Source organism: Staurois parvus, unplaced genomic scaffold, assembly GCF_062004578.1.
Source record: "Staurois parvus isolate SC_StPar_1 unplaced genomic scaffold, SC_StPar_1.0 ptg000183l, whole genome shotgun sequence".
Taxonomy (NCBI): Eukaryota; Metazoa; Chordata; class Amphibia; order Anura; family Ranidae; genus Staurois; species Staurois parvus.
The window spans coordinates 1,186,046-1,211,837 of record NW_028317979.1 but is presented as its reverse complement, the minus strand read 5'-3'; the positions used below and the strand labels follow the sequence as shown (position 1 = coordinate 1,211,837).

The 25,792-nt window shown below is 41.3% G+C and overlaps 1 protein-coding gene across 1 annotated transcript in view; it reads left to right on the top strand.

Moving 5' to 3' along the window:
* Window positions 1–2,204: 2,204 nt before the first annotated feature.
* Window positions 2,205–25,792, top strand: part of ALG14 (ALG14 UDP-N-acetylglucosaminyltransferase subunit) — a 94,676-nt gene continuing 71,088 nt past the window's right edge. The window contains exons 1-2 of the mRNA XM_089677274.1: window positions 2,205–2,420; window positions 19,881–20,032. Coding sequence (XP_089533400.1) covers window positions 2,276–2,420; window positions 19,881–20,032 — 297 coding nt within the window. The 5' untranslated portion in view covers window positions 2,205–2,275. The remainder of the gene's footprint in view (window positions 2,421–19,880; window positions 20,033–25,792) is intronic.

The window sequence follows — 25,792 nt, the reverse complement described above, 5'->3', positions numbered from 1 at the left end:
TGGCAAAATATACTGTGGACAGATGAAACCAAGATTGAGTTGTTTGGGAAGAACACACAACACTATGTGTGGAGACAAAAAGGCATAGCACACCAACATCAAAACCTCATCCCCACTGTAAAACATGGCGGAGGGAGCATCATGGTTTGGGGATGCTTTGCTGCCTCAGGGCCTGGACGGATTGTTGTCATTGATGGGAAAATGAATTCAGAGTTTATCAAAACATTTTGCAGGAAAACGTACGACCATCTGTCTGCCAACTGAAGCTCCGCAGAGGATGGGTGATGCAACAGGACAATGACCCAAAGCATACAAGTAATTCAACAAAACAATGGCTGCAACAGCACAGAATACGCCTTCTGGAGTGGCCCAGTCAGAGTCCTGACCTCAACTCGATTGAAATGCTGTGGCATGACCTTAAGAGAGCGATTCACACCAGAAATCTCAAGAATATTGGTACACTGAAACAGTTTTGTGAAGAGGAGTGGTCCAAAATTACTCCAGATCATTGTGCAGGTCTGATCTGCAACTAGAGGAAACGTTTGGTTGAGGTTATTGCTGCCAAAGGAGGGTCAACCAGTTATTAAGTCCAAAGGTTCACATACTTTTTCCTCCCTGCACTGTGAATGTTTACATGTTATGTGCAATTAAACCATGGCAACATCTAATGTTTGTGTAGTATTATGTTCAGCAGACTGTGTTCTTCTATTGTTGTGACTTAGATGACGTTCAGAGCCCATTTTATGCCCAATTCATGCAAAACTCCACGTAATCCCAAGGGGTTCACATACTTTTTCTTGCAACTGTATTTAGGTTTTGTGCTGCCCTAGGCAACCCAAAAATCATCTGCCCCCACGGATACAGACCAGCACTACCTCCCCTTCCCCCTCCCATGGAGAGAGCCTGACACTGACCAACAACACCCCTGCCCAGGGGCGGACTGACCATTTGGAAACTTGGGCACTGCCCGAGGGCCCAGGGTCAGTAGGGGGCCCCATGAGATGCCCCTGGTACCTTTTTCATAGGCTTTTTTGAGTTTGGGCAAGGACACAGGGGCCCCATGATCCCCTATTGCCTGGGGGCCCCATGAGTTGCCAGTCCGCCCCTGCCCCCCACCTAGGAGAGCCTTTCACTCCCCCTCCATGGTGACAGCGAGAAAGACACTCATCTTCACAGCTCCGGACATCCCCGGGAATGATAGTCAAGCTCTACATACACAATCAAGCAGCTCTCATCCTCTCTCAGATCCCACCTGGTTCCCATGGTGTGCGTATCCTTTCTTTCATCCCTTTTTTTGGGAGGAGGTGCTGTCCCCCTAAAAAATGCCACCCTAGGCAAGTGCCTTGTTTGCCTTATGGTAAATACGCCCCTGCTAGCAATACGTACCTAATAAAGTGGCAGGTGAGTGTATATCAGCCAGGAATGTGTGTGTACATCTTCAGCCAATTGTCCAATGAAAGTGGTTTGGGCGACTTTACGTCACTTATTGGGTGTGGAATCATGTGGAGATAGCAGAAAAGACTGGGGTAGTAAGTCCTAGAAGAGTGGAGAGGCTCTGGAGAAGTCCTGGAGGTGAGTCTGGGAGTGCTAGTGAGGGAAAATAAAATGAAAAAAAATTTGTCCCAGTTTCTTGGAACAGATGACACCACTGTGTCTCACAGATGCTTCCAGTGATATCTGGGCCCAAGTATGCCTTCCTGTCCATTGCAGTGCATCCTCGCAGTGCTCAAGAGGCAGTGATGAGGCGCAGTGACATCATCTATGCCTTCAGCTGGGATCAAGACTTTTCTTTTTACTTTTGTTTGTTTTCAGTGTTTCTTTTTTTGAGCTTGGGGGGCTAGCAGGAAAGCATACCTCCAATTTGCATGGAAGGTCCGCTAAGATGTGTGTAAAACATAAAAGTGGTTGCCATTAGCAGTCAATAATAAACCTTGTCGCTCATGTAGATTGTTATGTATTAGAACCATGTTTTTATTATTATTATGTTGTACAGGTCTTTGTCTTTGTGATGCTACTATGCTGTAAGGAAAGCAATTCTCCAAAGCAACAGTAGGGGTCACCATTACACATGGCGAGACACAAGAGTGATGAATGAAAATCACCACAGCGAGGGCGAAAGAACACTTCCGGAATACAGGGAGGCGTGTCCTAGATTCCTGTCACAGAATATGACAACCAATGAGAACAGGCATTGTCCCTATGGTAACATGCGTCTAGGATACGTCACTAATGCGGAAATGTGGTCAGCACAGAGGTGTGAGGAGCCCGGACGGTGATGGGTTTTCTCCTGCAGCTCATTGCGGGCTTTGTGCTCCTCTCGCTGGTGTTAGTAGTCAGGATATGGCTGGTGCTGAGGAGCCCGGGCATACACCGCGCTGCCAGGAAAGGCCATGTGAGCCTGCTGGCGGTGGCGGGTTCTGGTGAGTTGTGTGGAGATGGGCTCCTTCTATTCATCGACTGGTCAGGGGCACTTGAGTCTGAGTCTATAGAGTGGGAATGGCAGAATGTAAAGGAGACCTGAAGGCAAGACGTTGTATTCCATTGTGGATAGTCAGGTTGTATTCCATTGTGGGTAGAGTCAAAACAACATTTGAAGTTTTTTGCCATCTGTGCCCCAGTGGGGAGATTTCCCTTCACTTCCTGTCAGACAGCCAGGAAGTGAGAGAAAATTCATAAAAAGTGAGGGAATCCTGGGTGTCACCGAACTAGTATCCCTGTTGGAAGATTTCCTCTTGGTTACAGTTCTGGTGAACTCAGATTTGGGGATTTTCTTCCATTTTTACTCTCGGTGATCATGGTTAACCTGACCAAAAGGGTGATTCTCCCAAAGGGCTTTTTCACATTGGGGAGGAGGAACAAAAAACAGTTTTATTGTTCCCAGACAAATCCTAACAATACATCTGTGCAGGACTGTATACATGCCGTGGTCACATTGCTGTGGTTCATGGCTACAGCATTTTTAACTCTCTGCAAGCAACACCACCTGTCAGACTCGCCCATTGAGGTCAGTGGGGCTGTGCCACAACCTCAAGTGATTGCGGCTCATTAGTGTAGCATTATAGCGTTAATCAGATAGTAAGAAGGCGTTACAGCGTCTCCTCAGTGCCTGACAAATGCCCTCTGAAAGGCGATCTAATTGTGGATCATTCTTCAGAGACCACCGCAAGTGTGAAAGAGGAGCACAGACAACAATAAAATCATGACAGGTGTTCTAACACCTCTTCTCTTCATCCATACTTTAATGCAGGCCATATATGAGGACAGGCATATGTTTAGGCTCTTTAAGAGAATCTGTCACCAACATAAAGAAGAATTTCACTCTACCTAACCTAAATCACATTTTAGAAATCCCAATACTTGTCCTGGTGTAAAAATAACATAAATTAAAAAAAAAAAACAACAACACACTCGTCCATGGAGTCCAACCTTGTCTTCTTTGCAGGTGAAATCCTTGCACTGTTGTGCTCCCACTTTGGCATCTTGAAACAAGCTCCAGTTCGTGCGTGGACACAGTTGGTCTCTACCAGGTCCTATAGACCTGCAGTATGTCTGCCCTTACACACAACCTCACAATCTGCCTTCTAGGATGTGTGATGTAGATATTCCAGGAGGCAACAGGTGGGCAGATACGTCATCCCGCTTAGGTGAGGAGGGTGACACTATAAAAAAAAAATGTTAACGCCCAACTCCAGGAATTAAAAGAAAAATCCTTCCCAGCAATGTGAGGGTTAAATGCTCATTATGTCCAGTGGTGTACAGTGCAGGCTCTGTGTTACCTTATACCAGTGTTTCTCAACTCCAGTCCTCATGGACCTCCAACAGGTCATGTTTTCAGGATTTCCATTATTTTGCACAGGTGATTTGATCAGTTTCACTGCCTTAGTAATTACCACAGCTGTTTCATCTGAGGGAAATCCTGAAAACATGACCTGTTGGGGGTCCATGAGGACTGGAGTTGAGAAACACTGCCTTATACCCTGCTCCAGTGCTCTCTTCCTCTTCCCAAAGCTCCTGTCGGTGGAGTCTCAGCATCATCATGTACAATGCAGGGCTATTAACCCTGTATTGTACATGGAAGAGACTGGAGTACATTTGGAGCCAGTTACAGCTTACACAACAGGCTGAGGGGGACCCATTGCAGCACTGGAGGGGCCCTGCTGGAGTCAGAACTAAGCTATTTACTCCCTTTCTGTGCATCCTAGACATAGCAAGCATTTAACCCTTATGGCAGAGTGGGTTGTGTGGGCTTCCCTCAAGGGGGAATTTTTTAATTTTTCATCAATTTAGGCTTTAACAAAAAATATACTTTTTAGATAGCTAAAGGCAAAACCTTTTTTTTTTGCTTTGGATGGAGTGGAAAGGGATTAGAAAGCTTGTCAGTTTTTATTGCTACTTTTGCCCTCATCAGGGATATTTACCCTTTCTATTTGTCCTGTTTACTATCATCATTGAAAATAAAAGAAAATTCCTAATTTTGGGTTGTCCCCAAAAAAGTAATAGAGGGGAAATCTTCCAATGGGGATACTAGTTCTGGTGACCTGGGAGTTTTCAAGGGTTTCCCTTAATTTGTAGGGATTCTCTCTCACTTCCTGTTTGGTTATGGGACAAGAAGTCAAGGTAAATCTCTGAAATGGGACACAGATGGTGAAAAAAAAATCTAACAGCGATTATAACCCTCCTTTACTCTATCCAAAATAAAAAGCGTTTTGCCTATAGTTCTACTTAAAAAAATGCAGAAATTATATATTTTACATATTTACATTGGAGCAGCTGCTGATATCGTGTGATCGCTGTGACCAATCACAACAGATCACATGACAGTTGTACACTAAGAATTATTATTATTATACAGGATTTATATAGTGCCAGCAGTTTGCTCAGTGCTTTACAATATAAAGGGAGACAATACTACAACAATACAGTTCAATACAAGAGGGTTAGGAGGGCCCTGCTCCTTGGAGCTTACAATCTAAGAGGGAGGAGCTATTGGTACAAAAGGTAATAACTGTGGGGGATGAACTGATAGGAAGAATAGAAGATTCTGTTATTAGCTGAAGGTGGGATAGGCTTCCCTGAAGAGAGAGGTTTTCAGAGATTGCCTAAAAGTGGGCAGAGTAGGCGATGGATAGATTGGGATAGAGAGTTCCAGAGGATGGGGGAGACTGTGGAGAAGTCCTGGAAATGAGCAGGGGAGAAGGAGACAAGGGAGCTAGAGAGCAGCAGGTCGTGGGAGGAGCAGAGAGGACAGTTTGGGTGATATTTGTAGACAAGATTAGTGATGTAATTTGGGGCAGAGTTATAAATGGCTTTATATGTTATTGTTAATGTTTTGAATTGTATTCATTGGGCAATGGGAAGCCATTGGAGGGATTGGCAGAGAGGGATGGCAGATATGGAACAGTTAGTAAGGTTGTTGAGTTTGGCAGCAGCATTTATGATAGACTGAAGAGGGGATAGCCTGCGATTAGGTAGGCCAATGAGGAGGGAGTTACAATAGTCAAGGCAAGAGGGAACAAGGAAGTGAATAAGTTGCTTAGTGGTTTCCGAGGTCAAGAATGGGCATATCTTGGAGATGTTGCGGAGGTGAAGTCTACAAGATTTGGACAGTGTTTAGGGCTGAAAGGACAGATGGGAGTCTAGGATTACACCTAGTACCCTGGCATGAGGTTGTATTATTGATCTTGATGGAGAAGTCAGGGGAGGGGGCACGGGCTAGAGGGAATAGCATGAGCTCCGTTTTGGAAAGATTTATTTTGAGGAAGTGGAGTGACATCTATGCTGATTTGCCACTTATATGTTAGTAATGCAAGAGGAGACTGAAGGGGTGAGGAGTAGAAAGATAGATTTGTGTGTCATCAGTATAGAGATGGTATTTAAAGCCATGGGAGTTTATCAAGTGACCAAGGGTGGAGGTTTAGATGGAGAAGAGAAGGGGTTCAAGGACAGAACCTTGAGGGACCCTTACAGAAAGAGGAAGTGGAGAATAGGAGACTGAGTTCTAGGTATCGCAGCAGGAGCATGGCGATAGGTAGGAGGAGAACCAGGAGAGAGCAGAGTCTCGAGGGCCAAGATAGTGGAGGTTTTTGAGGAGGAGGGGGTGGTCAACCGTATCAAAAGCCGCAGAGAGGTCAAGTAGTAAGAGTACAGAGTGATGGCCATTGGTTATAGCAGTTAGTAAATCATTAATGAATTTTAGTAGGGCAGTTTGAGTGGAGTGTAGTGAGCGAAAGCGAGACTGTAAAGGGTCAAGAAGGTTGTTGTCAGTGAGGTAGGAGCTCCGGCAATTGTAGACTAAGGATTGTAAGAGTTTAGAGATAACGGGAGCAGGGAGATGGGTCTTAAGTTGTTCAGGTTGATGGGGTCCAGCGAGGGCATTTTAAGTATGGGAGTGATCTGTGCATGCTTTAGAGGGGTGGGGAAGGCGACCTTTACAGAGAGAGAGATTGAAGATGGGAGTGAGGGAGCATAGGACAGAAGAGGAGGGTGACCGTAGTAGTTGAGGGGACAGGATCCAGGGGGCAGGTGGTGAGATGGGCTTCTGAGAAAACTTTAGTGACCTCCTCAGTAGTAGCAAAGTCAAAAGAGGAATGTGCTGAGGGAGGTTTGGTATAAGGTATGCTAAATGGGATAGATGTCTGTAGCAGAGATGCCCCTGCGAATTGCATTAATCTTGATTTTGAAGTGATTTGCAATCTCATAAGCAGTGAGTAAGTTACTAGGTGGAGGTGGAGAAAGTAGAGAGTTAAAAGTAGAGAAGAGACGACGAGGACTGGGTAACAAGATTTTAATAAGAGTGACAAAGCAGGCTTGTTTGGCAGCATGGAGGGAGGAATTGTATGTTACGAAAGCAGATTTATATAGGATGAATGCTTGCTGAGATTTGGTTTTACGCCACAGTCGCTCCAGTGCATGACTATGTCTCTTAAGATTTCTGGTGTTGTCAGTCTGCCACAGTTGTAATGGTTGGGGCCTTAAACGTCTTGTAGTTAGAGGAGCAAGTGAGTCTAGTGTGGATGAAAGCGAACTGTTGTAGACAGCAGTGGCCAGGGCAGGACGGGAGTGATTCTGTCATAGAGGCGGTCAGTTGCAGAGTGGAAAAGAGAAGGGTTTAAGTTGTGAAGGTTTCTGCAGGTAATTGCTGCTCAGAGGGATAAGTGTTTGAAGACGAGGACACTGTGAAGGTGATGAGATTGTGATCAGAGAGAGGAAAGAAGGTGTTTGTGAGGTTGTAGGGAGTGCTGCGATGGGAGAAAACAAGGTCTAATGTATTCCCATCAGAGTGAGTGGAGGACTGTGTCCATTGTGTTAAGGCAAAAGATGAGGTTAGGTTGAGGAGTTGGGATGTAGCTGGGTTGTTGACATTAATGGGGATGTTAAAGTCTCCAAGAATGATAGTGGGTATTTCAGAGGAGAGAAAGTAGGGTAGCCAGGCAGAGAAGTCATCAAGAAAGCGCAATACCGGTCCAGGAGGCCGATAGATCACTGCAATCCTCAGGGAAATGGGAGAAAACAGCTGAATGCAGTGAGTCTCGAAAGAAGAGAAGGATAAAGAGGGAGGGTTAGGGAGGACTTGAAAGGTGCTCAGTGGGGATAGAAGCAAACTAACTCCACCTCCTTTCCGTCCACTGGGTCTGGGTGAGTCCAGAGAAGGCCTCCATATTAAAGTGTTGTGGGAGAATAAGAATCTGATGCTTGAAACCAGGTTTTTGTAATTGCTAGTAGGTTAGTGGGAGACAAAAAGATCATGGACAGAGGTGAGCTTATTACAGACAGAGCGGGCATTCCAGAGTGCACATGAAAAACGGAGGGTGGTTTTTAGGAGCATAAAGATTAAGATTAAATGGAGTGGATTGCGGCTATTCCCAGAGGAAGGAGGGTGCCTGGTAATAGGGTGAGATACTGGAGGACCAGGGTTTGGGGAGATATCCCCAGAGGTTAGGAGAAAGAGGGTGAGGAAAGTAAGATGGGAGCGGGATGTATACTTATGCACATACCTTCCTGTCCTGGTGCTTGGGTCAGCAGGTGAGTAAAGTATTAGCAGGAGGTGAGGAGAGCAGTAGAAGTGAGGATGATATGTATAAGCTTTGGGGTGGAGCAGAGGATTAAATAAATTAGATTTTGAGAATGGAGGATAGTAATATGAAAAGGAGAAGTAGAGGGGGCATATTTTAAAGGTACGTGGAGTAGATATCAGACTTGTAGGAGATATTGACCAGTGTGTTTGCTTGCAGTCCATCCAGCATGCAGTAGAGTTCTTTGTTGTATCTTCCTGCAGCTTGAGTTATTCTGCTTTAGTTAAACTGCTGTGTTCAGCTGCTGTTTTGCACTCCAGCAGAAAATGCACTGCTTTGTTAAACTGCAGTTTTGCACTCCAGCAGAAAATGCACTGCTTTGTTCAACTGCTGTTTTGCACTCCAGCAGAAAATGCACTGCTTTGTTCAACTGCTGTTTTGCACTCCAGCAGAAAATGCACTGCTTTTTTCAACTGCTGTTTTGCACTCACGCAGGACAATGCCCCCGTCTGTGACCTCCCCCATAAGTTGGTCTAAATTTGTAGGGAGATGATCAATTAGGAAATAAGGATCACATGAATTTGGGGGGAGGTTGGTCAAAACCAGACCAGACACAGGCCAGAGTCATAAAAGATGATTGGTTATCTGATCACAGAAAGGCAAAGGAGGTAAGAATCAATCACCACAAACAGACAAAAAGATATAGGTCAAATTATTCTGAGTTGTGCAGAAACTCAGTGCTTAGCAGGGAGACAGTTTAAGGTGGAGATCACAGAACAGCATTTACCTGTGAAAAAGCAGAGAGGACATGATCAGGGGGCTGTGTTCAACTGCTGTTTTGCACTCCAGTAGAAAACTCACGTAGGTCAATACCCTCCCCTCTGCGACTGTATGCCCAGTCTTTCATTCCTAGCCATTTATTGTGTATTATTGTGTTGAATTCTGTGATTGGCCACAGTGATCACGTGTCCAATCACAGTGCATCTGTACCATGTGATAGCTGTGACCAATCACAGCTTCTCAATAGTACATGGTGGATGAATTGATGCCATTCGTAAAAAAGGATTTCTTATAATAGTTAATATCAAGGATCTAAGCAATCAGAGTGTGTAAAAAAAAATCCTGTTAACCTCCCCAGAGTAGTACACTGTCACTAAGATAACACTGTATTGCTCCTCACAGTATGTAAAAAATTATTAAAAAGAAAAAAAATATAATTAAAAAAAAAAGTTTTCCATTTAAAAAAAAAAAAATTACTTTATTTTTTACATACTGTCATCAGTCAGTGTCCCTGATGATGCTCTACTGCACTGGTGACAGTATGCAAAAAATAAATAAATTGTGAAACCCCCCCAAGTTTGTAAATGTTTTCATTTTCCAAAACATTACAACTTCACCATGCCTCTTACTGTTGGACTGTCTACTTTCCAAAAAGGGGTCATTTGGGAGATATTCATACTGTCCTGGCATTTTTGGGTCTCAAGAAATGAGTAAGGCCATTAGTACATCCGAATCAATCAATTTTCACATATATGTCCCATATAGTTTGTAACTTTCCTACAGACTAAATAATATAAACTGATTTGGTTTATTTTGACAAAAGAAATGTAGCAGAATCCATGTTGGCCTAAATTTATGAAAAAAGATTATTTGCAAAATGTTATAATAGAAATTAAGAAAACATTTTTTTTTTTTAAATGTTTGGTCTTCTATTCATTTATTTAGCAAAAAATAAAAACCCAGTGGTGATTAAATACCACCAAAAGAAACTCTATCTACAGGTGAAACTCGAAAAATTAGAATATCTTGCAAAAGTTCATTTATTTCAGTAATGCAACTTAAAAGGTGAAAATAATATATGAGTTAGGCTCATTACATGCAAAGCAAGATGGTTCAAGCTGTGATTTGTCATAATTGTGATGATTATGGCTTGCAGCTCATGAAAACCCCAAATCCACAATCTCAGAAAATTAGAATAGTGTGAAAAGGTGCAATATTCTAGGCTCAAAGTGTCCCACTCTAATCAGCTAATTAAGCCATAACACCTGTAAAGGGTTCCTGAGTCTTTAAATGGTCTCTCAGTCTGGTTCAGTAGGAATCACAATCTTGGGAAAGACTGCTGACCTGACAGTTGTGGAGAAAACCATTATTGACACCTTCCATAAGGAGGGAAAGCTTCAAAAGGTAATTGCAAAAGAAGTTGGATGTTCCCAAAGTGCTGTATCAAAGCACATTAATAGAAAGTTATGTGGAAGGGAAAAGTGTGGAAGAAAAAGGTGCACAAGCAACAGGGATGACCGCAGCCTGGAGAGGATTGTCAGGAAAAGGCCATTCAAAAGTGTTGGGTACTTTCACAAGGAGTGGACTGAGGCTGGAGTCAGTGCATCAAGAGCCACCACATACAGACGGATCGTGGACATGGGCTTCAAATGTTGTATTCCTCTTGTCAAGCCGCTCCTAAACAACAAACAACGTCAGAAGCATCTTACCTGGGCTGAAGAAAAACAGACCTGGTCTGTTGCTTAGTGGTCCAAAGTCCTCTTTTCTGATGAGAGCAACTTTTGCTTCTCATTTGGAAACCAAGGACCCAGAGTATGGAGGAAGAATGGATAGGCACACACTGCAAGGTGCTTGAAGTCCAGTGTGAAGTTTCCACAGTCTGTGTTGATTTGGGGAGCCATGTCATCTGCTGGTGTTGGTCCACTGTGCTTCATTAAGTCCAGGGTCAACGCAGCCGTCTACCAGGAGATTTTGGAGCACTTCATGCTTCCTTCCACAGACGAGCTTTATGGGGATGCTGGCTTCATTTTCCAGCTGGACTTGGCACCTGCCCACACTGCCAAAAGCGCCAAAACCTGGTTCATGGACCGTGGGATTACTGTGCTTGATTGGCCAGCAAACTCGCCTGACTTGAACCCCATAGAGAATCTATGGGGCATTGCCAAGAGAAAGATGAGAGACATGAGACCGAACAATGCAGAAGAGCTGAAGGCCGCTATTGAAGCATCCTGGTCTTCCATAACACCTCAGCAGTGCCACAGGCTGATAGATTCCATGCCACGCCGCATTGAGGCAGTAATTTCTGCAAAATGGGCCCAAACCAAGTACTGAGTACATATGCATGCTTATACTTTTCAGAGGTCCGATATTGTTCTATGTACAATCCTTGTTTTATTGATTGCATGTAATATTCTAATTTTCTGAGATTGTGGATTTGGGGTTTTCATGAGCTATAAGCCATAATCATCACAATTATGTCAAATCACAGCTTGAACTATCTTGCTTTGCATGTAATGAGTCTATCTCATATATTAGTTTCACCTTTTAAGTTGCATTACTGAAATAAATGAACTTTTGCACGATATTCTAATTTTTCAAGTTTCACCTGTATAGTCTCAAAAAAGATAAAAATGTAAATTGTGTACAGCGTTGCATGACTGAATAATTGTCATTAAAAGTGTGAGAGAACTGAAAGCTGAAAATTGGGCTGGTCAGGAAGAGTTTGAAAGTGTCCTGTACTGAGCTGGTTAATGTTCATGGTTTTAACGCAATGTATGATGTCCATGGCCTGAAGTAGGTTTTACATACAATATTAGTTGGTTACAAGTTTGAAAATATATGACTTGTCAGTGCTTTTAAAAAGGGAAATGTGTGATAAAATAGAAATAAATTCTGCTTTGCATGCTGTGTTTGTAATATGCCTTAGTTCTCTATGCAGGGTTCAGTTGCACCAAGTAAATGGAAAGCCTAAAAGCCATAAAAGAAATGTATGACGTGTTATGTGATGTGAGATGTTTATTCACATGCAGTGTAAACAAGAAATACCTGCTTGCATGGACAGCCACTGATCTTGGACTGATACCATCATTTATATCCCTATCCCACGTCTCCCATTTATTTGTGAACAACTTGGCATGTACATGGAGCAGAACTAGACATAGAGGGGATATCTTTTTTTTTTTTTATAATTCAAATATTTATTAATTTTCCATTTTAATTACATTTCATCATCACAATATAAATATATATATATATATAAAATATATTCTATAATATTATATTAACCAACATTTCTACTTTATATACTCTATGCAACCTCTTCCCCCCTTCTCCACCCCCCACCCTATGTCCCCTCTGCCTATTCTATCTTTTCTCTACGACTTCTTATATCAACAAGTGGAATTTTTCTGTTGTTATCTTTATTCTTTCCTACACCTCATATATAATCTGGCTTTTTCCCAGTTCTCCCATTTCCCATGATAAACCTCCATCTTATCTTCTTGGGTATGGCACAGCCTTTCCATCTTTTTAATCTGCTCAACTCTTTCAATCCAGTCCTCTTCCTTTGGTGCCTCTATTTGCCTCCAGAACTTGGGTATCAGGGCTTTTGCAGCATTTATATAGTTCCATATCCCTGATTTTTTATATTTATTTACCGTTATATCCGTGATGTGCAAAATACATACTTCTGGGTCTAGATTTATATCTATTTCTGTCAATTTTCTTATTAAGTGGATTATTGTTGTCCAGAATATCTGGATTTTTGGGCATCCCCACCATATATGGTATATTGTGCCTATTTCTCCACATCCCCTCCAACACAGCGGTGTACTCTCTCCACACATCTTATTTTCTACTACTGGTGAAATGTGCCATCTTGTCAAACACTTATAGTTCATTTCTACTTCTCTCATAGAGACGTTTTCGTGAGTTAATCTATACATTCTCCTCTGCTTTTCCTCATCTATCACAACTCCCATATCCATTTCCCATTTTGTTAAATATGTTGGTTTCGTGTTTGTGTCTAGTTCAGTGAGTATTTTATAAATTCTAGCAGTCCCGTGTTTCCCATCACCTTGTGTTCCCAATGTCTTTTCAAACAAGTTCCAATTGTCTCTTGTCCTTAAAGGTCTTGGCAAACTTCCGACAAAACACCTCAATTGGAAATACCGCCATTCGTCTAATTTAGTGAAAATCTCTCCCTCTTTTTTTTTCAATTCGCCATATGCTCCTATTTCATCTCCCACCAAGATATCTCCCAATTGCACCTTATCTTTTTTAAACCACTTCCCTCCTATTTCTTCTCTACCTGGGGGGAAAAACTCTGTATTTTTTAGTGGAATCAGTGTAGAATTAAAAGTCCATTTCATACTTCTGTGTAAGTTATCCCAAATCTTTAAAACATTCAAAGTGTATGTATTTACATTGTCATTTAAACCCCTATACTGTGTTGGTACCCATATCATTCTTCCCAAGTCTATTCCGCTGAGTTCATTCTCTATTCTCACCCAGCTTTTTTTATTATTAAATATCCAATCTATGGTTCTTGCCAGTATTACCGCTTTGTAATATCTTTTAAAGTCTGGGAGCCCTAAACCCCCTCTTTCTTTCCTCCTACTTAGCAGTTCGTATGACAGTCTTGGTTTTTTATTCCTCCATATGTATCTTGTTATCAATTTCTTAATTATTTTAAAGAAAATCTCTGGGAGTTTAATTGGGATCATTTGATATCTATATATGATTTTTGGTAATATTACCATTTTTACCAGATTAATACGGCCCATCCATGTCGGGGTTCCTCCCTCCAATCTTTTTAATTCATCTCTAATCTCATTTATCAGTGTAATATAGTTTAGTTTATATAGATGTTTATGTGAGGCTGTGAGTTTTACTCCTAGATATTTTATATCTCTATCTTTCCATTTAAAGGGAAATTCTTTTTGTATCCTTTCTTTTTCGTTTTTTAAGATGTTTATATTTAGAATCTCCGTTTTTGTTGGATTTATCTTTAAATTTGATAGTTCTCCGTACTCCTTTAGTGACTTCATTAAGTTTGGAAGTGTTATCCTGGGGTTTCCTACATAGAACAACAAGTCGTCTGCGAAGGCAGCAACTTTGTGTTCCGTATCTCCTATTCGGATTCCCTTTACGTCTCTATTCAGTCTTATTGTTGATAGTAGAGGTTCTAGAGATATAACATACAGCAATGGAGATAGTGGGCATCCCTGTCTTGTTCCGTTTGACATCTCAATGGGTTCTGACCTCTCCCCATTTACCCCAATGACCACCGAGGGGTATCTGTACAGCTTTCCTATCCATTCTCTCATCCTAGGCCCGATTCCCAAAGCTTCCAGAGTATCCATCATGAATCTCCAATTTACCCTATCAAACGCTTTTTCAGCATCTATAGACAGTAGTACCGCCGGTTCTTTTCCCTTTTTACTCTTTTGGATTAGCATCAATGATCGTACCCCATTATCTTTTCCTTCCCTCCCTGGAACAAAGCCCACCTGATCCTCATGTATCCATCCAGGCATTAGCTCTTTCAATCTATTTGCTAGGACCTTTGCGTACAACTTAGTGTCTGTGTTCAGTAGTGAAATAGGTCTATAGCTCGAACACTGAGAGGGATCTTTTCCCTCTTTCTGAATGAGCACGAGTTGGGCTTGTAATGATTCTCTTCTTACTTCCATCTCTCCACCTAGTGCATTCATGTAGTTTTTGAGTTTTGGTACTAAGATTTCACTAAATTTTTTATAGTATCTCACTGTATAACCATCTGGGCCTGGGCTTTTCCCCGACACTGTCCCCTTTAATGCTAGTTTTATTTCTTCCTGTGAGATATCTGCGTCTAGGGAGTTTAGTTGGTCCTCACTTAATTTTAATAACCTAGCCATTTCCAAATATTTCTTTCTTTTCTGGTTTTTCTCACTGTCTATAGTTTCTGAACTTTCCAAGGGGCTTATATTGTACAGTTTCCTGTAATATTCTATGAAGGCTTTGGTGATATCTTTATTTGAGTGTTTCATGTTTCCTTTAGCATCTTTTATTTTTTCTATATAATTTCTATTTTTCTTTTTCCTCAGGGCTCTCATCAGATACTTTCCAGGTCTTTCTCCCCATCTATATCTCTCACTTAGAACTCTATTATATACTTTTCTCCTCTCCTCTTCTATCATTTCTTTCAGTTCTTCCTTCTGTTTTTTTAACTTCAGCTCTATTTCTTTTGTTATTCTATTCTTATGTATTTGTTCTAATTTATCTATTTCTTCTAAGAGCTCATTCATTTTCTCCCTTCTTTCTTTTTTCTTTCTAGCCCCAATCGCCATTAATATTCCTCTTATATAAGCTTTGTGAGCCTCCCACACTGTGGCTGTTGACACCTCCCCTGTCTCATTCTCCTCAAAAAAGCGTTCGATCTCCTCCCCTATTTTCTGAACTATTTCCCTTTCCACTAAAAGTGTCTCATTCAATTTCCATCCCAGCCCTCCGTTTTTCCTTCTCCCCCATTCCATTTTCATAGTAACTGGAGCGTGGTCTGATAAAGTTATTGTCTCTATATCTACCTGGGTCAGGTGGTCGATTAATTGATGTTCTATTAATATATAATCTAATCTTGAATATCTCTTGTGCATATTTGAGAAAAAAGTGTAATCTCTATCTTGCGTGTGTGTAATTCTCCAGGCATCTACCAGTTGACTTATGTGTAATTCTTTTTTCAATAATTTCAGGGCCTTAGTTCCTTCTGTCTTTATATGGGAGGTGGCATCCCTTTGTGGGTCCATACAAAAGTTAAAGTCCCCTGCCAGGATCAAACGTCCTTTTTTAAAGTCCATCAACTTCCTCAACACCTTTTTCAGATACTCCTCCGGTTTTTTATTAGGGCAGTAGATGTTGGCCAGTGTACACTCGATCTCCTGTAACTTGCCCCTTAAGAACAAAAATCTCCCATCTGGGTCTGTTTTTCTATCTTCCAACTCAAACCTAACGTTCTTTGCCAGGCCTATTGCTACCCCTTTTGCTCTTTTAACCGGGGAATCTGCATAGTACCATGTTGGGTATTTTTTAGACCTCAGTCTAACATTTGAGCTTATCTCAAGATGTGTCTCCTGTAAAAATATCACTGAGGCTTCTCTATGATGTAATTCTTTAAATAATCTATATCTTTTCCCGGGACAGTTCAACCCATTTATGTTATATGTTATAAACTGAATCTCTTCCATCTTCCTTAAATTTCCTCTTTTCTCCTCCATCTATATTTTTTATTTCTCTCTCCTTCTCCCTTCTCACTTGTTTTTATATCATCTTTTATTTTGCAAAGAAAACAACCTCCCTCTCCCATTTCCCCTCCCCCCTCTTTTTAGGCCTAACATTTGCCTACTAATCATTTATGGATTAAAAATCCACCTTTGATTTGATCCTTGGGCTAAAACTCCGTCCATGGACGACTTTCCCCTTGACTAACCTCCCCATAACCTCCCAAGCCCCACCTGGATATTATCACCGGCAGAAAAGAGAGAGAGAGAGAAAAAATGAAAAAAAAAGAAGAAAAAAATCCATAACAGAGGCAATAGAGTGGGGGTAGGTGGCGAGAGGAGAAGAAGGAGATAAAAAAAAAAAAAAAAAAAAACAAAAAAAAACACACACCTCTCTCTTCCTCCATCCCTCTCGCCCCCTCCACCTCCTCCCCCTCACAAATTTCCAGTCCTCTTTTCTCTTCGTTCTACTTTCTCATCGTTCTTCTTCCCAGCCAGGGATTTCCATTCTTTGAATTTTTAAACTGTCACAAAAATTTTTCATATCTTCTGGAAACCTAAGGTATGCTGTAGTCCCATTTTTCCATCCTATTAGGCATTCGGGAGTCCCCCATCTATATTGCACCTTTTGTTCTTTCAACCTTTTCAATAGGGGTCTCAAAATTCTCCTTCTCCACAAAGTCTCTGGCGCCAGATCCGCATATATCTGTATGTCTCCTCCTTCATACTTAATTACTGATTTTCCCTTAGTCTTCTTCCAGATTTTTTCTTTATCCCGAAATTCATAAAATTTGACAATTATATCTCTCGGCCTTTCTTTCCCCTGGTTTCTCAAGATTTTCCCTTTTCTAAAGGTTCCTTCTATTTTAGAGCTTTCCATTTCAGAGCTGTCTGTTATAGTGTTAAATATTTTGCAAACCACCTCTTGCAAGCTTTCTCCCTTTAGGTCTTCTGAAACCCCACGTATCAAGATGTTTCTTTTCCTATCTTTATTTTCTTGTATCTCAGCCTTATATAACAGTTTTTCTTGGACTTTCCCTATATTAATTAGTTCTTTTTCAAGTTCAGAGATAGCCTGGGTCTGACCTTTAACTTTCTCCTCCGTTTCCTCAATTCTCTCCAAGAGGTGCCCCAGATCACTGCGAATGTTTACCATTTCTTGTTTTATTGTTTTCTCCAGTTCTTTAAACATTTCTGCCATTTCCTTTTTATTAGGTATTTGTAGGTCTTTTTCCGCCTCTATATTGCCTGGTATTTGCTGGTTACTAGTGTCCGGGCCCATTGATACTCTAGGGCTTCTTTCCATACTAAGGTCTGCTTCTCCTTTTTCAGATCTGCTCTGAGGTCTTTCTGGGGTTACGTTTCCTTGGGATGTATATTTTTTAATTGTGCCAGTCTGGGACCCTTTAAGCCCACTTCCTTTTACATTTTTGTTTTTCATTTTTCTCTGTGGCACTTATCCTTCTTATGGTCCTTTGTAAGTTTGTGGGTAGGGCGGGAAATTATTTCTTAAATCTTTCAAGTCTCTGCTCTGTCCCCCTGCTGGTTTTTTCTCCTTCTCTTCTCCTCCTCCTCCTCCTTCCCCCCTCTTCCCCTTCTTCTCCCCGAGCCTCTCCTCTTCTCTTTGCGTACCTCTTCCACTTTTTATACAGTCTCTAGGGGTCCCCCGTTCTTATACACACTTTTTAGAGGTCAGCATGATAGATCTTCAAAAAAATGCTATTCATAAGTGTCACTCACCCTCCTCCTATGTCTTCTTCCAGTGAGTGCCTTTTCGGTCAATTCCTCTGAGGGTCTGTTCATGGGGGGGGAACTCCCCAGGGTCTCTTCAGACTCCTTGTCCAGGTCTCAATAGTCCTCCTTTCTCCTACTTTTAGGCTCCAGGGTTACTAGGGGGGTAGGGGGAAAAGTGGGAGAGTGTGAGAGTGTATCGGCCCCCGGCAAACAGGTCAGCGCTGCTCTCTCTCCACAAAACGCCGGCCGGCCGGCTTCCCGGTCTCCCAGAGGTGCTTTGCGGCCGGTCACGTGATCGCGCCGGCCCCTCTCGTCTCCCAGCGTCCAGGGACTCTCTCCTCCTCAATCGCCAGCCGCTCCTCTCCTTTCCCTCACCCGCATCAGTCTCTCCTCCGCCGGGAGCCGTCAGACCGGGTAAGTCCCCCACCGCTAGGCTCTAACATACTCCAGGGGATAAGCTTGGAGGCCTGGGGAGGTCAGACCACGGAGCTCCGTCCACGAGCTCCTACATTGCCGCCATGTTCAGGCTCCGCCCCTCTAGAGGGGATATCTTAAAACACAACCTGTGCATGTGGGGGCAGCTTAGAGTGGAACCCAGCCAATTTTCTTTTAGAATAAGTGCCTCTATCTGTGTCTCTATTGGGGAGATTCGCCATCACTATGTGTTTGTGTCCACTGATAAAGACTGGACCTGGACAGAAAGTGGGGGATCTCTCTAGTAGAGATATAATTGCCTGTAAAACCCGAACAGGGATACTGATCCCTCTCCACTCTACTTTGGGGGGGAACAACTTTTTTTTGTTTGAGAGAGTTCCTTGTCTAGTTCAGTAGCCTTTGGGTAATTAATACCATTTGTGATTTTTTTTTTTGCCATACTTGGAGTCAGCGAGTGCCACTAGATTACTAATGCTGGACTCTATAAAGGAGTAACTGGAATAATTAGTGGGGTGATTCCATCAGTTCTTGGTTGACATAAGGCAGATTAGTTACGGTGCAGGGAAACATAATAAGAATATTGGCAAGACGATCCCAAGGTCTGGAGTCTTTGTTAGGAGCAGCAGTCAGGGAAAGCTGTACTAAGGCTCCATTCACACCAATGCTTTTTTTAGTGCTCTTTGCAGAAATGCACTACAGCCCATTTAACAAGGTTTCCTATAGGACATGTTTACATCTATGCTTTTTTGAGCAGCTGCATTTTTGGAAAGGTTCAGAGACTTTTTTTAAAAGCAAAAAGCAGTATGTTAATAGAGCTTAATAGAGAAGCTGCTGAAATGCATGGAACGTTTTTGCCGCATTATGCATTTTTATTCTGTCCAGCAATAAGAAAATTTCGCTTTAACAAAAAAAAAAGCTGCACAAAACTCAATACATGGTAAAAATGCATGTAGAAAAACACAAAATAAACTGCAAAAAGCACTGGAGAAAGCATCAAATGCAGAATTCATATATGAGAACCAAACCTAAGAGAAGTGGTCTGCCATTGCCAGCTACTTCCGGGAAAAGGCAGATTTTTGCATTCCGAATCAGAACAAATCTGCAGATGATATCAGAATACTGATTTGTTCTGGGTCAGTGCCTTGGAAATCACTGAAGCTGTTGGATTGGCATCACAGCCAGATGTCTAGATTTGGTAAATGGGAAGTCAGCAGTTGCAACTCACATTTTGTTTTTTGTTTTTTTCAGTACAGGTTTCTTTTAAAGTCTGCTTTTTAATTTTTGGATGTCTCATGAAAAAGAAGAAAAACAAAATAATACTATCTAGCCCTTATACAACATGTAGTTTTGTTTAATCCATATGCCTATATACAAAGTGCTGTGGTTAGGAACAAGCATTTTGGTAAAAATAAACTTTTATTGCAAATACTACTTGTAGGTCACAGTCATAGTAAGAACAAGCACACCTAAACCTGAGATTATTTGTTTATTGGTGATTATCATCCTGACTAGAGTTGAACTTGAACCACCAGGAGTCTACTGAAATCTAATACATCACATCGGATTTTGGACTTTTTTTTTATTTTTTATGCACATTATAATAATATATCGTAGAATGTCTGTATACAATTTTCTGCAGCTTCTATTTTTGTCGACCTTTCAGGTGGCCATACAACTGAAATCCTGAGACTACTAAGCAGTTTGTCCACATCATATTCACCAATTCACTATGTACTTGCTGAAACAGATAAGATGAGTGAAGACAAAATCTGTTCTTTTGAAAGTGCCAAAGTCAATGGGATCCCCAAGCCACTGGTAAGTATGCTATTTATTTTGGACTACATGGTTCCTGAAGCTTAAAGAATATGTAAACTCAAAATTTCCTACTCCTGATATGTACTTGCTGTACCATGTACTTGTATGAAAATGTATCCTGTTTTCTTTGTATTGCTTTCTTTGTTTGAAATCCCCAGTGTTCCTGCCAGTCCCTCTGCTTTCCTATCACAAACTGACTAGGCATGAGCGCATAGTGTGGCCTAACTGAGCTGGAAACTCAGATTTCTGCTGACCACCCCCCCCCCCCCATGGCTAAGCATAAATGAGTACACCCAACAGGTTTGGCAGAAAACCTTTACTTTCTTTTCAGAATCAATGTTTTCTATGGGACACTATACTACAGAATACTCCCGCAAATGTGGGTCATTAATTGCGAACAAGATTTATTAATTTGCCAACATAAGACAGTATTTTTCCTAACATTCATTCAAGACCACATTGCAAAATAAATACACCCCAATAAAAGTCTTTGGAACAAAGCAAAATTTTAGACAACAAAATCTTAATTAACAAGGTGAGTCTAATTATTCATTAAACAGGTGTCCAGCAGACAGTTGATTATAAAAGGGTGTTACATAACAAAGAAAACCCCTTCCCTTTTCATGCTGTCAACAATGACACCACCTGGAAGAGAAATGTCACAAGACCTGAGAAAGAAAATAATTTCTTTACGCAAAAAAGGTGAAAGCTACAAGAAGATCAGCAAAGCTTTACTTATCAGCCAGTATACTGTAGCAAAAGTGATACAAAAATTTAACAAATATGGTACTGCAACCATCTCACACAGACGTTCAGGCTGTCCACAGAAGTTAAGACCTCAAAAGGAGTGTCTTCTGATGAGAAGGGTTGAAGAAAATTGCCATGTTTACTGCAGTTAGCTAAAGAACAAACTGGGGTGATTGTTTCCCGTGACACAATACGGTGTACACTGCAGAGGAATGGTATGCATGGGTGTTGTCCACGAAGGAGGCCTCTCCTAAAGCTTATGCACAAAAAAGCCCGCCTAGAATTTGCCAGGGCCCATGCTGAAAAAGAACACTACTGGGACCAAGAGAAATGTTTTTGGAACTGATTGCTTCAAAACTGTATGTTGTCGCAAAGGTGAGGAGTACAAAGAAAAATGCATGGTGCCTACAGTGAAACGTGGTGGCAGTGTCCTTCTGTGGAGCTACATAAGTGCTGCTGGTGTTGTGGAGCTGCATTTCATTGATGGTATCATCAATTGACAGATGTACTGCTCTATATTGAAAGAAGATGCTACCATCACACCATTAACTTGATCATCGTGCACTTTTTCAAGATTACAATGATCCAAAACACACATCTAAGGCCACTGTTGCATTTCTAAAGAAGAACAGGGTGAAAGTGATTCAGTGGCCAAGTATGTCTCCTAATCAACAAATATCCCACGCTACCATACACCAAACAATTTGTGACTAAAATTATTGTGCCAACTAAACAAATTTGTGTTAAAGAATGCTGCTGCTCAAAACTGAATTACACTAATATATAACAATTACTAATGGTGCATTAAAAAATAAAGTCCTTATATTTAGTGCTTTGTGCTCATGTGCTCATGTGCTCCAATACAGTGTCACATGCTCTAAGAAAAATCCAAAATAAATATCCTGTGCCTTGAAACAAATTTCAACCACGTGCTCAGTGATCCCTCCCCTGTGCACTCCACACTCATCAGACATGGTGAACTCCTAGCTTTATGGGCTTAAGAGTCAAAATTATTAATGCAATTTGCCAGCACTTCGGGTCCTGGCCGCCTAGGTGATTATGTCATCAGGTGATTCCTTTGGACTCCTGAGATATCAGTGTCCTATTTTCCAGGAGTCTTTTGAGTAGCCTAATAGTATTGCATTAACTATATGAGTTATCTACATGAATATATTGACAGATCAAACCATTAGCCCATAAAGCTAGGAGTCCACCACATCTGGTGAGTGTGGAGTGCACAGCGGAGGGATCACTGAGCACTATGTGGTTGAAATTAGTTTCAAGGCATGGGCTATTCATTTTGGAATTTTCTTCAGAGCATGTGACACTGCATTGTAGCACGAAGCACTAGATATAAGGACTTTATTTTGTAATGCGCTGTGTTTATTAGTAATTAAGTATGTCTCCTGATCTGATCCTAATCAAACACCTATGGGAAATACTGAAGAGACAAGTTGAGCATTACTCTCGATCCAGCATCCAGGCTCTAAAAGAGGTCATTCTTGAAGAATGGAAAAAGAATCATGTTGCAGTATGTCGCTGACTTATTCATTCCATGCCTAGAAGACTTGGTGCTGTCCTTACAAATCATGGAGATCATACAAAATACTAGATGTAGTAGTTTTTGTTGTGGGGTGTGTTCATTTTTGCATCAACTAATTTGAGTAAAACTGAAGATTTTGTAATCCAAGTTATATAATTAACCTTACATTCATGTAATGAGCTAAACAAATGTTCTATAAAACTCAGTTTTGGCAAAATTGTGGAAATTGTTCTTGTGTTCTTTGAGATATTGATTCAATTTTTACTTTTCAAAAGGTGTTTACTCATTTATGCTGAGTTTTGTATATGTATACATAATGTAATGTAAACTCCAAAGTCATGGAATATAGTTGAGTTTCACTCCCCATCCATTAATGAAAAAGGGAAAAGTCATGGAAGTCTCACATCTCTGCAAAACCCCATAAAGTTTATGACCGCCTCAGCCCAAGCTCTAACCAGGCCACTCCCTCAATGCATTTCACTCCACCCACAGAGCTTAGTTATAGGGAACCCGCTTCTGGACTGAGACTGTCATACACCTTATGGGTTTTTGCAGAGATGTGAGACTTCCAGGACTTTTCCATTAGATGTCTAGAGCTGGGACAAGCTCTGTCCTTGTCTGCACTCCAAGCAGTTGCTACATGAGAGGACCTGGTGAAGCCTTGAGCGGCTCCTGTCAATTTAGTTTGGGCCCTATTCCTGTAAGCCAAGAAAACCCAGCGTGCTGAGCTGAAGAAAGGAAGAACAAGAATTTCATTTTCCTGGCCAGCTGAATGAAAAAAAAAATGAACAGCTTTCTCCATCTACATACTCAATATGGATGGGAAAATCCTCACCACTGTGTCTTTGTATCCTGAAAGCAGGACTCACCCGCTGTCAGAAAATACTGATCAGTGCTGCAGCCCATTGGCTAAATGCGTTGATCGAATGTTGGTTTTCCAGCAGGACCTTCAACAGAAGCTGGTCTAACGACTGGCTTCTGTTGAACAGAGGGCTATACACAGATCAAAATTTTCATCCATGTATGGCCAGCTTTAGGGTGTCTGCATTCTGGTTAAAGTAGTAAAACAGACCTCTTTGGACAGCTGCATTATCAATCTTGGGGGAGGGTGGTGTTAAGCTGGGTTCACAGGAATCAAAATTCAGCAGGTCATGCTTAGATCTGTGGGGTTTTTTTTTTTTCTTCAACCCGCTGGTTGTCAGTGTGGGGTTCACCAGGTGAAATAAAGGAATAAAGCCTAAACAAAACAAAACTCTTGTTTTATAATGACACTACACTAAGCTATATTCTCTGACCTTTTGTACAGAGGCCAGTACTGGTTGCCTCTGTACAAGAGGTCAGGGAATTGACACAATTGGTTGATTTGTGTGTTACACCAGATACAATGTTTGGTACATAATCAGTTCAGATGCTGAAAAAGTTTTACACATGTGGATTCTCCATACTAAGAAGGCATATCAGAATGTGTTTTGGGGTGTAATTTAAGTATGCCTGTGCTGTGTGTTAGAAGTATCTTATTAATTAACAACTTTGTGTAAAAAAAAAAAAAAAACAAACATTTTCTTTTTTTACTCAAATTTTTTTTTACCACAAAAGTTTGGAAAATGCGAAGTCTTCCAAAGACTTACCATGCCTCTAAACAAAAAGTGGGATATTTGTTTCCCAAATGTGGGCATTTCCACTATCCAAGTTCACCAGGCTCTCCAAAAAGGTAGTCAGGAAATTAGATGCATAATTTATGCTCCTGGAACAACAGAAAGGGCTCCTTGGATTTTTTGCCCCTCTGTGTTTTAGCACTGAAAGAGTTTAATTCATGTGGTATCGGCATACTTAGGAGGAGTAGCAAAATGTGCTTTGGGGTATAATTATAAGTATGCTTATGCTGTGTGTTAGAAGTATCTTATTAAATGAGTATTAAAGTGGTAGTAAACTGCGAGTGGACACGTGTACCTACATGTAAGCTTATAATAAAGCTTGCCTGTAGGTACGAGGAATATTTCCTAAACATGCACCGTTTAGAAGATATTCAGTGTCCCTGCAGCCGATGACGTCACAGGTATGCTGTTCTTTCAGAGTTCTGTGCCGAAGCCGCTGAGACTGGGTGAAGATGGAAGCCCTGTCAGTGGTGACAGTGCTCTGCTAGAGGGCTTCGTTTTAAGGTAAGTCTTTCATAATGTGCTATTATGGAATGCATACTAGCATATTATGACATTACTTTGCAGGGAGATTTTCTTTTTCTGTAGAGTTTACTACCACTTTAAAGTATGGGATGAGCTAAATAATTAACAAATAATACCATAATCATGAATCAGTTGTTTTTTTATTTCCTCATTCCTTTTGGTTTTCCAGCTGGGGCACTTCATCTGTCATGTAGGTCCCAGTAACAGTCCATTTGCTGTTTGAAAATTTTGAGGGGGCGGCTGCTACAACTTCAGCAATACACCTTCTCTTTCTGTCCCTCCTCCACTGGGAGATGTGGCTGTACCTACTTAACAGACACGCACCTGAACTATAAACAAGTGGAAAAATACATGCGTGGTGTAGACAAGGTTGGATCTAGGGGGAGATTTTGGAGAGGGATGTGCCCCCCACAGGGCCGTCTTTAATTTTGATTGGACCCTGGGCGAACATTTTTCTTGCCCCCACCCCATGCAGTTTCACTCTCCACCCCAACATCCCAAAAAACATACACACACATAGATTTTAATAATGTAAACATAAAGAACTGGTCCAGGCTAACTACCAAAGGTTACTGCACATCCTTACTGTTCACTAATTGATTGCTAGAGGTTACTGCACATCATTACTGCTGATTAGTTGCTTATTGTTACCGCTTACTGATTGGTTGTTATAGTTTACTGCTTATCATTACCACTTACTAATTGGTTGCCAGAGGTTACAGCACATCATTACTGCTCACTGATTGGTTGCTAAAGGTTACCGCTGGTTCATGCTCATCTGGAATATGTTTTTCAATTTTGGTCACCAGTCCTAAGGAATGACTAGTTGAACTTGAGTTTAGTGAAGGGCAATAATTTTAATTTTTGTTATATTACACTACAAGCCAGGGAGACTGTACCAATGAGATAATACTATGGGTCTGGGTCTTTTTTTTTCACTTTCTAATGAAAAATAAGGAAAGCAAAAATTAGCAAATAACACAAATGTCACTATAAAAATATAAATGTAGTCAGCCTTAGGAGTACATGCAGACTAGGAGCAGAAGAAATACCAATACTTCTGACAGAAAAAGCAGCAGAAAAATGCTCATAGTGGCAAGAGTTTAGGAGCGTTTATGGGTAGGCTAGGTTCACTCTGTAGCGGGTGGTTGCAGTTGTGTGAATCACAGGGAAATCCCGTGGTGCAAAGGCACCATGGGATTTCCCTGCGACTGCATTTTGAAAGGTGCAGCCACCATTTGTTTTTGTGTAAAATGCAGGCACAGCAGCCTGTACAAATGAATGGGCCGC